At 48.3% G+C, this 13540-nt stretch overlaps 5 protein-coding genes across 5 annotated transcripts; 4 read left to right on the top strand and 1 right to left on the bottom strand.

The window, feature by feature from the left end:
- Window positions 1-34: 34 nt before the first annotated feature.
- Window positions 35-411, top strand: Pmar_PMAR027631 (hypothetical protein; the record flags this gene model as incomplete). Its single annotated transcript, XM_002786073.1, has 2 exons — window positions 35-160; window positions 265-411. 2 exons carry the CDS (start codon window positions 35-37, stop codon window positions 409-411), a joined length of 273 nt encoding a protein of 90 aa, XP_002786119.1.
- Window positions 412-1198: 787 nt separating this feature from the next.
- Window positions 1199-2083, top strand: Pmar_PMAR027632 (hypothetical protein; the record flags this gene model as incomplete). The annotated part of the gene is made up of 2 exons (XM_002786074.1): window positions 1199-1561; window positions 1691-2083. The coding sequence occupies 2 exons, from the start codon at window positions 1199-1201 to the stop codon at window positions 2081-2083; spliced, it is 756 nt and encodes a 251-aa protein (XP_002786120.1).
- A 2281-nt stretch (window positions 2084-4364) lies between these two features.
- Window positions 4365-7736, top strand: Pmar_PMAR027633 (hypothetical protein; the record flags this gene model as incomplete). The annotated part of the gene is made up of 1 exon (XM_002786075.1): window positions 4365-7736. The coding sequence occupies one exon, from the start codon at window positions 4365-4367 to the stop codon at window positions 7734-7736; it is 3372 nt and encodes a 1123-aa protein (XP_002786121.1).
- Window positions 7737-8056: 320 nt separating this feature from the next.
- On the top strand, window positions 8057-9901 carry Pmar_PMAR027634 (gag/pol/env polyprotein, putative; the record flags this gene model as incomplete). The annotated part of the gene is made up of 1 exon (XM_002786076.1): window positions 8057-9901. One exon carries the CDS (start codon window positions 8057-8059, stop codon window positions 9899-9901), a length of 1845 nt encoding a protein of 614 aa, XP_002786122.1.
- Window positions 9902-12712: 2811 nt separating this feature from the next.
- Window positions 12713-13501, bottom strand: Pmar_PMAR027635 (hypothetical protein; the record flags this gene model as incomplete). Its single annotated transcript, XM_002786077.1, has 1 exon — window positions 12713-13501. One exon carries the CDS (start codon window positions 13499-13501, stop codon window positions 12713-12715), a length of 789 nt encoding a protein of 262 aa, XP_002786123.1.
- Between the last annotated feature and the right edge of the window lie 39 nt (window positions 13502-13540).

A 13540-nucleotide genomic window follows, 5' to 3' on the forward strand; every position in this document is an offset into this window, starting at 1 on the left:
CTTCAATTCCCTCCTCGGGTTCCCCTCACATGATATGGACATGAAGCATGCAAAGGGAGGGAATAATGTGCACAATGACACCATCAAGGAGTCTTTCTCCAGTAACGGCCCAGTGGTCGATGCTCACAGCAACTCAACGGAATGTGGAACTCGGGATGAAGTAAAACAGCAACAAACACGTAAGGTTTTGACATTATACTCTCGAGTCGCAGATCTTGGCTTTATTCGTTGGGTTCCAGTATGCAGTGAGTCCTATCCATTTAGGGTACCTCGAATGGCTTCGTTCGTCAAGATAAGGTCACCAAACGCTTTGAGGCCGAGTTGAAGGGGTCGTTTCGCAAGACTTGGCAAGGAGCTGGCGGAGCGCTTGAACTCCGGCGTGAAGCTCGTTATAGCGAAGTCGAGCTATAAAGCACTGCGAGAGCATTCTTGCCGTGCTAAGCCATCTGAAATAGCCGGCGACAAATCCGCCAACAAGCTCGAAGAAAAGGCTAGGAAAGCATTCAACGAAAAACAACCGAACTCATCATCAACATGGTGAGCAGCATCCTGAGTCAGGACTCCTCGGCAGTGGTCGAAGTTTGCTAGGTTGTTACAGACAACATGCCTATTTCTCTCGTTGAGAAGCCTGGTTTTCAAGCCTTGGTGTACCATGATGGTACTACCATCTAACATGCCGAAACAAGCCTCAGTACGTTATACCCTCTCGTCGGCAAATAACCCGGTGATGAAATACTGCTGCACCCTATGTACTACTGACGGAAATTATAGTCAAGTCCCGGCCTTCAATATCAATCGATCGTATTTAAACATTTCAGGTGGCTCAGCGATCGATTGGATATCTGTACCGCGGGATTCAAGGGCCTACGGAACTGTGCAGCCATCGGAATTTGTTGGAAAAACGACGGCCCTGAGAGGACTAACCAATTCAGGTGCTCTCCTTAGTAGCACACTACATTCATCCGGCTGATCCGGAAAACCCTTCGCTCACCGGCTCCTTACAGACAAGGGTCATCGGCTTTGAGACATTGAGGTCAAAGCACACGGCTGACAATATCAGCTGTCTTTTAACGAGCACTATCAATAAAATGGGCCTTCAAGGAAAGGTATCTCCTCAGACAGGCTACCTGTCATAGACATCCTCTAGACATGTCTCGCTGTTCAGTGCGCATTAGCATGCACAGACTCTGGTAGCAATATGGTCAGATGTTTCTCGGATTTGGTCGCATCCGGCACTATGTGCCTTCTCAAACAATGGCTGCCCTGTGCTGCACACCGTCTGCACTTGACGGTGTGTAATGGTTTGGCCCTATATAAAACGAGGCACACTAAGAAGGCTGGCATCTATGGACATAAAACGGTAGAGGACGGTCTAGCACAAGCGGAAGAAGTTCTGAAGGAAATGGATGCAAAGGAGTCCATCGAGGGCGACAATTCCACTAATGTCAACACTGATGCGCTTCTGATGGAGGCAGAGGAGGACATTGAACAGGGCGAGCCTGATTGGGGGCTTGAAGGAGATGATGAAGCATTCCGTGATGGCATCGAGACTGCTGGGCGGGTAACTCGCACCCAAGCAAGCGCTTAGCGCTCGGTTGACCGTGTTCGAACATTGATCTCACTGCTGCGAAAATCTACCACTGCTCGTGATGTGAGGGAAAAGCTCCCGTATCATGTAAGTGACGTGGAGGGGCGAAAAGCAACACTTAAATGCTTAGAGGCTCTCAATTTGGATACATGTGAAGATACGGAGAAGAAGACTAGTGGGATGGACTTGCAGCAGAAGCCAGTGGACTCGTTCGACAGTCTCATCAATGACTTTTTCGACCAGCCGGCAAATCACCAGCACCAGCAAATGAGTGCCGAGGAGCGTTACGAGGATGAGATGATGACTATCTTCTGTGAATACGAGATGAGAGCTCGCAGTTTCGCTGTCCCCTCGGACAGTAGCTCCCCGCCTAAGAAGAAGACCAAGCCCGCTGAGAGGGATGCCAAATCATCCCGCTACGAGCGTTTCTGGATACGCTGTGATGACTTGTCGGCGACAAGCTGTCGCCTGTCAGCACTGTCGCTAAGCTTTTAGGCAGCTTCCCTTGCACTAGCGTGTCCTCAGAATCGGTCTTCAGTCTAGCGGGGTGCTTGTCTCGTCGGGAGCGTTCAAGGCTTACTGCCGACCGCCTCCGAGCTTTGGTTCTATTACGCTCGCCATTCATGTTCATTGTTGAGCCAGTGGCTCACTGCAGCAGTTAAACTGCTAGAGTAATTGCATAACACATCATTAACAATATCAATTTGACATGCTTAGTAGATTCACGTAAAGAGTCTATACTATGGAGTCCATAGTATGGACTCGATTCGTGAGCCATGAGGATATTGGCAACAGAGTGTTGCTAGAGGATGATTAGATTCATAAGTGTAGTAATTCTTTCAATGCACGATCATGATAAGTACACAATTTTATCCGCATGTTTCTTTCTTATGGAGCGTAGAGCCTAGGGAGTCAAGGGATTCCGACTTTCCGGGACGGAAATTCCGGCCGGGAAACCGGAAACCACGTCGGGACAGGAGGCTAATTCACGAAGCCGGGATATTAGTCGGACGGGACGGGGCGGTTAATTGTAAGCCACCCGGACTGCGGGTCGGCCGGGATCAGCCCAGAGACAAATTCCCATCCCTGGAGTCGCCTGAGGCGATCGCCCGAGGCGCTCGTCGAGTCTGAGGGGTCGCCTGTCTCCGGAACTAGCGGATGCCAATCCCAATGGTCGACAGCGCGCTATAGCGACGCCACGATTGCATTGCACTGCCAGTGTTAGCCAGGCTAGCTTTCCCCTACACTGTAAGGTGCAGTCTCGTACATCACGCGTGATTAACGCACAGCACGCGTCAACGACGCGGCGTCATACGGCTGATGTGATACTTCAACCCTAATGTATCTGGGACCCATTAAGGGTACTTCAGCACATAGAGCCCTTGTGACAAGGAGCTACTCTGTGTAGCCTACGTAGCGTAGCGCACCCAGTCTCAGACAGTCGGACAGTCGGGGTGACTCACCCCGACTGGTAGTCTGGGTGACCCAGATATCCCGTGCCACTTGCAAATTGCAAGCCTCACTGTGGGAATATCACGGTCCTGGTGACGAAAACCCGATGAGTGATTACCGTATTGTTATTAAGTGACGGCACACACCCGCTGCAAGCCGCATACGTAAGGTGTGTTAAGCTATGCATAATGCATGGTGTAGGACACACCGTGTTACACGGTCCGTGTATCTCGCACGGCTCGCGTCCCGCGAGTCGCCAAGGCTCAGCTATCTAATGTGACTCAGGCTCACTAAACCTCACCTCAGTGTATGCTGTGGAGGCTAAGTTAGCCTGGCTAACCGCGCATCGTGGCAATTCCTCTTCGGTCGCTGGGCACTGCCAGTCTAGAAGCACATTGTCGAGCGCAGACGTCGGTCGCTAGGAACGAGGTGGCTGCGCTTTCTCAGTGTCCTCAGGAGAACCGAGGGTCCGCAATCGATAGCGGTAATCCAGTACCATCCATTTGATCAGTGATGATGGGTCAGCAGAGTCTACATCCTCTGCGCGATGCCCCTCAATTTTATCAGAATAGACGCCTGACTCTGGGTCCAAGAGGATACTATGACTTGTTCTCGCCTTTATCCGAGGAACTTTTGTCGGCGACCACTCACCGTAGTCGAACGGCAGGCTCCTGAAGGTCACAGTCTTCGAAAAAAGCGGCACGTGAGCAAAGTTCACGAAGTTACTGCAGTGCGAGTGCCGTACTCACGCGAAGCAGAGGGGACTCTGGCAGAGTCACTCTGCTCACTCGTACCGACCGGTTCCGGCTCCAGTGAGGCGAGCTTGGAGAGGACGCTGAATCCGTGGGACATAGGCTGCCAGCCTGGCGTTTTAAGTTAGGAGCGGATCTATCCAGCTCAAGCCGATGGCACACTGTGCGGTTTCATGCAGTGTCATCATGACACTGTCGTGCATTATGACACACTCACGATGTACGTGCTATAGTTAGTATTGCCATTAGTCATCGCTTAGTGGGTAGTGTCACTCATCGAGAAGCGCTGGTGTTGTGCTGATATGGGAACATATTACGTTAACTGTTGTCAGTTGAGACTGTTGCGGTATGCACATCTGTGTCTCCGTTGTCCCCGTTTGTATCAGCTAAGATATTAGCTAAGCTATACCATCCCATTCGTTACTCATAAGTTATTGGTGTATAATCAAGTCTTGCTATCTGTAACAAGGCCGTATTGAGTTGCATACATCGGCACAATCATCCGAGAAGCAACTACCTCAAGCTCTTGTGTAAAGACCACTCTGTTCAACAAGTAACGGTTCAATTGCTCTATGGTATCTCCCAAGGCGTCTGACCCAGTACTGACTGATGACAATAAGAAAAGCAGTACTGAGCAATCCCCACCTGTGTGGGCTTGGCAGCTGAAGAAGGAGCTAGATTCGTTGACGGAGTCGATTGCAGGTATTAAGTCACAGCTTGAGTCCAACGCTGATCACAAGACCAGACATGATGCAAATGGTACTACTGGTGCTACTGGCGATGACAGCAAGGATGGTCCTGCTAATACAGTGCATGGTATTGTTGAGGAGGTCAAACAACAGCTCGATAGCACTAAATCTGACCGAAGTGCCAAATCGTCGTTGGTGATAGAGCCTTTGGTTATCATGAAGATTAGCAAACAAGCTAAGTCTGCTGGTGTTATAGAGGGAGGCCGATTCTCTGGTGTGACTGATAAGAGGGGTTACATGATTTTCAAGAAGACTATTATGAATCAGCCAGAGATACAATTTTCTGGCACGGGGGAGCTGTCAAGTGCTTACCAATACTTCTATATCATCAATAATGTATCTACTCCCCTACAACAACTGATTAATGAGCAATGCCATGTGAAGGGGAACACTTTGTTCAGTCAACGGGTTGTTACTGCATGGCGAGTTTTACGACTATATAGTGATCTCGGTAGCGAAATGGAGCTCCACCGAAAATGGGAGAATCTGAAGTGTGATGGTCCTACTACTTTGGAAGTTTACATCGCCGCCATTCAGACCATGAAAGACCAGATCGGTGAAGTTCGCGAATGTCCTCTTACAGACAGTGAGCTACGAGCTCGGCTATACTCAGGTTTGCCAACTGAGGCTCGTCTCTATCTCGATAGAATGCCGCTGACTTCCGTATCAACTATGGAGAGTATGATTTCTGAAACTAGAAGGTGGGCTCAGTTACGAGTTCGCTATGGTGCTTCGTTGGTCGGAACTCCCACTACAGCGACGAGTAATCCTACTATTTCCACGACTCGTGGTGCGTCCTCTGCTAAGGTCAAGAGTGCTACTCCTAGTAAGAAGGACAAGAAGAAGACCGACAAGGAAGCTAATGTCATTGAGTTCTCCACGAGTCCAGATGCTAAACGGGTTTTCCTCTCTGGTGTTCCGCTAGCTTGGAATTATCAGGATGTAAAAGATTTTGTGTCTCGACTGTTAGGGCATGATACTGATGTGTATGTGAGACTTCTACCCCGTAGGGGTTTTGTCACAGTGAAGTTCAATGACCATAAACCAGCGCAAGCATTCATTGAAGCTTCTAATGGTGCTGATATTGGTGGCAAAAGAATAAGGGCTCGTTTTGACAAGTTCGAATCCCAAGATGCTACTATTAATCCTACAACTACTGCTGCTCCTACAACGGAGGGTAACGCTGTGCAGGTGCCGTATGATGAAGTTTTCTTTCAAGGAGGAAGTCAACCTTGTGAAGAAGAAGAAGGTGAGAGCCCTGATTGTCTTATTGCTGAGTTTCATGATGGCAGCTGTGAACAACCTGTCCCAACAGCCACTGTCAGTGACTCATTTCAGGATCACTCAGCCTGCATGGTATCAATGGTAGAGTGCAATGAAGGATCATCGGATGTCCAAGTTTTGGAGAAGGCTTCCAATGGCTTGCCTCTGATACCGGTATGGTTCGAAGGTGATGAACATCGATATTATGCCCTACTGGATTCTGGTGCCACCGACGTCTTTATTACAAGAAGGGTTTTTAACAGCATGAAAGAGAGTATCCCTGAGCTCAGTACCACTACTACTGCTACTTCAAGCATGTTGACTATGATTAATGGTACGTCGTGTGCGATTGTTGACAAGGTGATTGGTGTTAAGATTCACCTAGCTAGTCATCAAGTCCGACAGTGCGATTGCTATGTCATTGAACATAGCAAATATGATGTCATCGTACCGAAAAGTCTTCTGGGTCCATGCACCTGGGTGGTATCGGCCGAGTCTCACTGCCCAGACCGTATAATATTCCGTCCTATGGGCATATTTGATGATGATTCGTGTATACCCGATCGATGGCTTCAGGATAACAGTCTCGCTATCCAGTGCAACCACGCTGAAGTTGTAGCAGATCGCTTGTCTGTTTCTATCCCATGGAAAAGCTCTGCGAGACCACGGTATAACTTCAAGGACGTGTGGGCCAGAGATCGCAAGGTGTTGACTCGTTTGAAGCATGACCCTGTGAAATATGAGGCGTATTTAAGTGCTGTACATGAACTATTGGAATCAGGCGTTGTTGTTGAAAAACCTCCTGATCAGTCTCCGCACGACTTCGCTAAGTTCTATACGGCTGTGGTTCCAGTGTTTAATCTCAACCGGACAAGCACCAAATGCCGGCTCTGTTTGGACGCCAGACCACTTAATACTTATACTACTACCACTGGTGATGGCACGGGCAGTACGTCTATGGACTTATTTGGCACGCTTATGTTGTGGAGAAGCTTTGAGAGAGCTTCATGTGACGATCTTTCTAAGGCGTTCTGGCAAGTCCTGGTTCGCGGAGGAAAGGTCGATGACGAGGACACCGATTACCTCGCACTGGTAGTGGCTGGTCATTTGGTTAAGTTTTCTCGAGTACCGTTTGGAACTAATTGGTCACCATGGGCATTGGGCAGCAGCTTGGAGAAAATTTTCTCCTCCCTGCCTGCAAAGATACGGGATGGTGTTGGTTATTATGTCGATGACGTGCTTATAGGAGCATCTTCTATCTCTGAGGTTGAAGCTTCCCGCATCTCCGTTGTACAAGCTCTTAAACGAAGAGGCTTTGACATCAACGAGAAGAAACGTTTCCATAATCTGGGAACAGCACGTTCTTCTATTGGCCACGATGTTACTGTCAGTGATGTTACTGGTATGGATGGTTTACAAATGGCCTCGTGGCTCGGCTATCGATGGTTTATTAGTCCCAACTGTGATAATGTGGACATTAAACTACCAGACTTTCGTCTGCCTAGGGAAGTCCGAATGTCGTCCCTACGATCCATTACAGCAAGGCTTTTCGACCCTTTGGGTCTGGTGGCGGAGGCCAGTTTGGAGATAAAGGCCTTACTGCGACAACTACACAATGCTGGTTTTGGTGAGGTACATCACGGACTAGTGAAAAATGATGCTATCACCGGTGATTATCTGCTCCGTTCTCAAGAGTGTCTACAACAGTGTGAGAAGTACTTCACTTGCTCCACAAGGATGTTGCCTCCTCGATATATTCCTATAGAAGGTCTGGTGGTGTTTGTCGATGCTAGTGAGTTCGCTATGGCTGTCGATGTCCGTTCACGTGCTAATGGGCGACGATTACTCTCGAGAATATCAACTCACCCTGGTGGTTCCATCCCCCGACGTGAATTGGAGTCTCTGCGTATGGGTGTTGTTAGGATTAGATAACTCAACAAGAGTTATAAACAAGTGGTTCTTAACTAATGATCAATACAGTAATCATAAAGTATACGCTAGGCTAGCAAGGGAGACTAGTATCACAAGAATCTAAAATTACAGAAGACACTTGTGTACAATATTTCCTCACAGGTGTACAAGCTGTTTCAACCATCCTATCTACATTCACTTCCAGAGTGAAGCATGTTACCATCGTCAATGATAGCAGCATCACCCTATATCGGTTACGCTTAGTGATTTGCCATCCACAGAGTAGCAAAATTGAGAAGCTTCCATCTCCGGAGAAGAGGAGACTGAATCACATAAGGGCCATGTTGAACAAGATCAAGCTTCAAGAGGTAGTGCCTGAGATTGAATTCAGACACATTCGCTCCGGTGACAATCTAGCGGACCGTCTTACTCGGCCCTGTGGGAATTGTGAGCCAGTCCAGTGTTCATGGGAAGCTGTGTGCAGTGCCTTAGCAGATGATTGCCTCGTGGACTTTAACCTCAACGATGGTTCTTTGGGTACCGACGACAAGCAAGAGGATTTGTCCGATGAGGATGACATTGAAGAAGCCCTTGTGATCAATGAGATGTCTTGCTGCGTTGCTACTCAAGACACAACCGCTTCCTGGATAGAACAGTTCTTGCCACGTGTTAAGGTGTCTCAATCCGCTGATCCTAATTGTGTATCTATTATGTCCAAGCTACGATCTGATCCGTCCTGTTCTCAGTCTAAGTTCTTCCATCTTGATGATGAAAGTGGTACCTTGATGAGCAGACGATGGAATTCAGATGAAGACGATACTTGGGTAGTATACATTCCGGATGACGACAAGCTGAAGGACGAGGTGATTGACAGGTTTCATCGAGATTTTGGTCACCCCGGTATCACCAAGACGGTCGGCTTGTTACGTGGGGTCTGTGACTTTAAGGGACTTCATAGGAGAGTGAAACATTGGATTTCTTCCTGTAGCGTCTGTTGCCAAGCCAAGTATGGCCGTACCCTCACTAAAGCTATATCAACATCTAAATCATGGGTGCCTCTCTTATGGGGTGTCGTTGGTGCTGATCTAGCAGGACCCATCAAAGATGCTGACGGTGTCAAACATTGGGTCCTTCTATTGGTATGCTACATTAGCAAGTTTGTAGCTGCTACGGTTATCGACTCTCCAGGCACTGAGGATGTGGCCTGTGCGACTATAGAATTACTGAATGCCAATGGGTGGCCTCGTGTAATAGCAACTGATCAAGGAAGCTGCTTTATGTCTATAAGGTTTAAGCAGCTCCTTGCCGAGCACAATGTTGTCCATGTATACACGTTTGGGTTCGATGCGGCACGACGAGGTTGGCTTGAGCGTCCACATGCTGAGTTTTCATCAGTTATAAGGTGTATGACTAATGATCGTGGTCGATCTATTGAGGATGTCAGGGACCTGAAGTGTTTGGTGAGCAAGGCTACCTATGTCGTGAACAACATCCCCTATGAAGCTGACAATGACTTATGTCCATGGCTATGCATGAGACCAACTGGTGGTCTGACGGCCACACTGTTGACACGTGACCAATCTGCTATCGCTGAAATTAAGAAGTGGCTAGGATCGGGACTGCTGTATGATGATTTAATTGAACCACTTGGTTCCTTGAAGGAGGCTTACCTCAACGACAATATCCGTACTTTATCAAAGCTGAAGTCATTGTGGATCCGCCGGAAGGGCGAAACTAGAAGACGACTGGCCAAGATCCGACGTACTGACCAAGACTCTATAACAATTGGCGATACTGTCTGGCGTCGTAACCCAACTGCTGAAAAATATGGTACCTTATTTTCTGGTCCCTATGAGGTTGTTGACCGTGATGGAGCAACTATAAGTTTGAAGAAGGCAGATGACGATGTGACCGTGCAATGCCCTGTAAACCAGCTGAAGAAAGGACGAAGACCTATTAAGACTGGTAAGGGTCCTACTTCTCCCACCTTCCTGGAAAAGGGTGTGCAAGCTGAGGTTGAGCCCGAAGTGCATGAGGACGAACCTCCAGTGAGCCGAGAAGAGTTGAAGATATGGCAAGAGGCTGTTATGAATGACGGTGCTGGAGTCATGACACGAAGCCGCAAGAGAGCAATCGACAGAGTCTCAGATATGTTGAAGTCTAACAAAGTTGCTCGTAAAAAGTGACTGTTAGTATACAAGTTGCCATTTACTGGCAACTTGGGGGAGTGTGCTGATATGGGAACATATTACGTTAACTGTTGTCAGTTGAGACTGTTGCGGTATGCACATCTGTGTCTCCGTTGTCCCCGTTTGTATCAGCTAAGATATTAGCTAAGCTATACCATCCCATTCGTTACTCATAAGTTATTGGTGTATTATCAAGTCTTGCTATCTGTAACAAGGCCGTATTGAGTTGCATACATCGGCACAGTATTAGCGGGCTGAGCTCGTTGCCTAGCTTAGGAGCGCTAGACAATCGGAGGCTCAGTGAGACTGTCTCACGGGCCGTGAGTCACGGCGAGGCCCTCACCTCCTCGTTCACTACCATGGGGTTGCTTAAAGCAACTTGCTGGCGCTCGGTCAGCAGCTTATGATAGGAATAGGATAGCGGTTCGGGTCGAACCATTCGATGGCATCAATTCTCTCGCTGACAGGAGGGAACCAAGTGATGTCAAGTTGTCAACGACATGCCGTTCCGGTTTTCAATATGGCCTGAGGCGATCGGATCGGCGCCGTTCAATGGCCAGAATTCTGAATTTCTCCGAGTCGGATTTTGCTGTGGGTTTCACTGTGTTCCGGTAATCGCTACTCAGTTCAGACTAGAAACTGCAATCTGCACTGTTCCAGAGATCGTGGTACACCGCTGCGAACTCTCAAACATGCCGATAACATTTGGCCGAGACAACTTGATGCGATCAACCCGGTGACACTAAAAAAGCAACCAGCCAAAGCTTGCCAGTGCTCACTGGCAAGCTCAGAGCTACCAGTGGAGACCATAACTCGTTCGAGCACATAACTCGCTTCAGCGAAAGTGGTTTCCCATCGAAATGATAGACAACCGCCATGAGAGTCGTTCTCTCAGTGAGAGACTCTCACAACGGTGGTGTCGCAAACATCAACGATATCAGTTGTTGTGAGAGTCATATTTGTTTGCTGGGAGCGTGCCACTCACGGGCCGTGAGTCACGGCTAGCTCAACCGATACATTAACCGTCGTCAGATTCATGACGCGAGTATTCCTCCCTGTTGTCAGAGGCTTTGACTCAAAGCCTTTGACAACAGGTCAACTCACTGTTGACAACAGAGCAACATCCTGTTGGTTACACTTTGAGATTGGAGATCCAGAGGAAGAGATTTTCCTCCTGGAAAATCTTAAAGATTTTCAGATGCTGGTACTGGTCGACCTTCCATAGATGCAAACTTTCGACGAGGGCCTCTCGACTACTCACATTCTGACTATGTGGGCGGCTTATTAGATCGCGAACTTGCTCTAAAGGTCTGACCCTATCTGCCCTTTACTGGGGACGTCACTTGTGGTCGTCATTTGAACTCATCTTCACCTATTGGTAGCATCGGTGGCTCTCTGCTTTCGTCCATGATATCTTGATAAGGGTAAATGATCGAATCGATCATCCAGCATAGTAGATCGGATCTACTATGCTGGATATCATGCCATCTCACCCATCACCCCATGCGACTCGCATACTCCACTTGTTGGAGCAACCACATCATTGTGGTTTGGACATCATTGTTGGACCAGCACTCGAAGATATCCGGATCCCACAGTTGATTCTCGCTATAGAATCACTCTGAATTGTCGCGTGATCAACCGGCTTGTCCTGGCCAACGTCTCCAACGGTCATTTCCTTTTCGTCCCTGGTGCCTCAGTCGTCAGTGAGTCTGCCAGCAGAGCAACCTACCGTCAGTCTGAGCCAAGTGCTTGGTCGAGGATTAGCAGTATCTTGTATGCATACTCTGTAATACAGAGTATGCATACGGGATACTGAGATCTGCAATATTGATCTGAGATGTAACCAGAGGGTGACCACATTAAATGCGTTTACCCTTTGATCTTGTAGACATGTTTTTGGCTGAACGGTAGTTCTCGTGCTCCGAGTCACTGGTGAACGCAAGTTCGTCGATAGGAATAGAGTGAATGGTGACGGACTTGATCCAAAACCCGCGCGTGCAAGTGAATCAGAGGAAGAAAGAACCACTGAGAAGAGTGCAACTCTATGTAGAATGACTTGTCACACGTGTCACATTACTTATTCCCAAGGCGATCGGGACGAAGGTCTGCACTGACTCGCATGCCAGTAGCATACTAGCTGATATACGGCGGGCTTCGAACCCGAGTGGATACGCGTATCATAATGATAATGATAATGATAATGATAATGATACTATCATTGTACGGCTTCGAACACAAGCCATGCCATGGGAAGGGGCGAGTACCTACCCAAGCATGCTCCACACAGTCTTCCGTATACCAACCGACTAGCTGGAATGGCATGGTCCATGCCGCATGGAGTATCAGTGATACTCCATTGCTGTATCACTGAGAATATGTATATTATGTCCGATAGATTCGTTGGGAAGATCTGGCTCGTCACGAGAGTTGGTCCCGCCAATCCGATATAGATTTAGAACAATGACATCAGTCCCACGACTTTTACAGTGTTTGATCTCCATATACTCACCCACGGGCCGAACACAATCCTATTGTATCGGAAAGAGAAAAAAATATGGACCGAATAAAAGATGAAAAACCTGAGAACAAGGCTGCGGTCAAGTCGCACTGGGCTATAATAAGAGAGCACCCGGCGCTGGTGGAGCCTCAGTAGATTGGATGTAGTAAGAAGAAGTGTTTCCTATCGAATCAGATCAATAGAAAGTCCATGGGTTACGGAGCGTTTATGCTCCAACACGATCTAAGCATTAATCAGAGGCGGGAACATCGGAACCCACATTGGAGGGCCATGACATATCATAAAAACTACTGGGATTGGTTGTGGTCCGCGACACAATAACCAGTGGCTAGCTCGTAGACACCCACAAACCCGAAAACCAGACCTCGGCCGAAGTGACTACGAGTTGTAACATACGAGCAGAACTCTTCTAGATCATCATTTCCACCGTGATCACATTCATCCATCACCCTGCGGAAGGCGAAGTCCTGCAATATCTCCGATACCCTTTCGAAACAAGAGCTAACTGTGTGAAAAGGTCTATGTGGGCAGTAGGAGAATCTGATGAAGTCGACGAGTCGTCCGGGGACGATAGGATTCAAGAAAGCGTTGTAGGCGTCATGGGTTGGACACTTATCAGCGCCGATGCATTCAGAGGTCGCGAGTTGAAGAGCACGGGATCGCACGAAGATGTAACCCCTTAAGAACTCATCGAGCGAGGCCCTTCTTTCCCTGAGGCGAGCACAGAAGTCGTCGGTGGATACGGAGTCATGTTTCTCAAACCGCCCGCAGATTAAGGAGATCTGTTCCACGAAATCCTCCACGATGGCCTTACTGTAAGAGCCCTTGCATTTAGAACAGTACTCGTAGCGCCTCCTCCCGTTTGCAAGGTCTCCGTGTACGTGAACCTCCCCCAGCTCACTTCTATTGGGGTTGGGCGGTGCAGGAGTATCCATCAGAGCTTTGTCTATAAACTTGTGGACATCCGGATTACCAAGGAGAGCCGTGAAGTTTGCAACTAGATCATCAGCAAAAGGATCAGCCTGGATGCTCATGACACCGGCGATGGTTGCGAAGATACTCAGCAGACGAGCCATAAGGGTGAGTATACTAAAGACCTCAAAAGCCTCGAGTCA

This window comes from Perkinsus marinus (genome assembly GCF_000006405.1).
Source record: "Perkinsus marinus ATCC 50983 genomic scaffold scf_1104296931912, whole genome shotgun sequence".
NCBI lineage: Eukaryota > Perkinsozoa > Perkinsida > Perkinsidae > Perkinsus > Perkinsus marinus.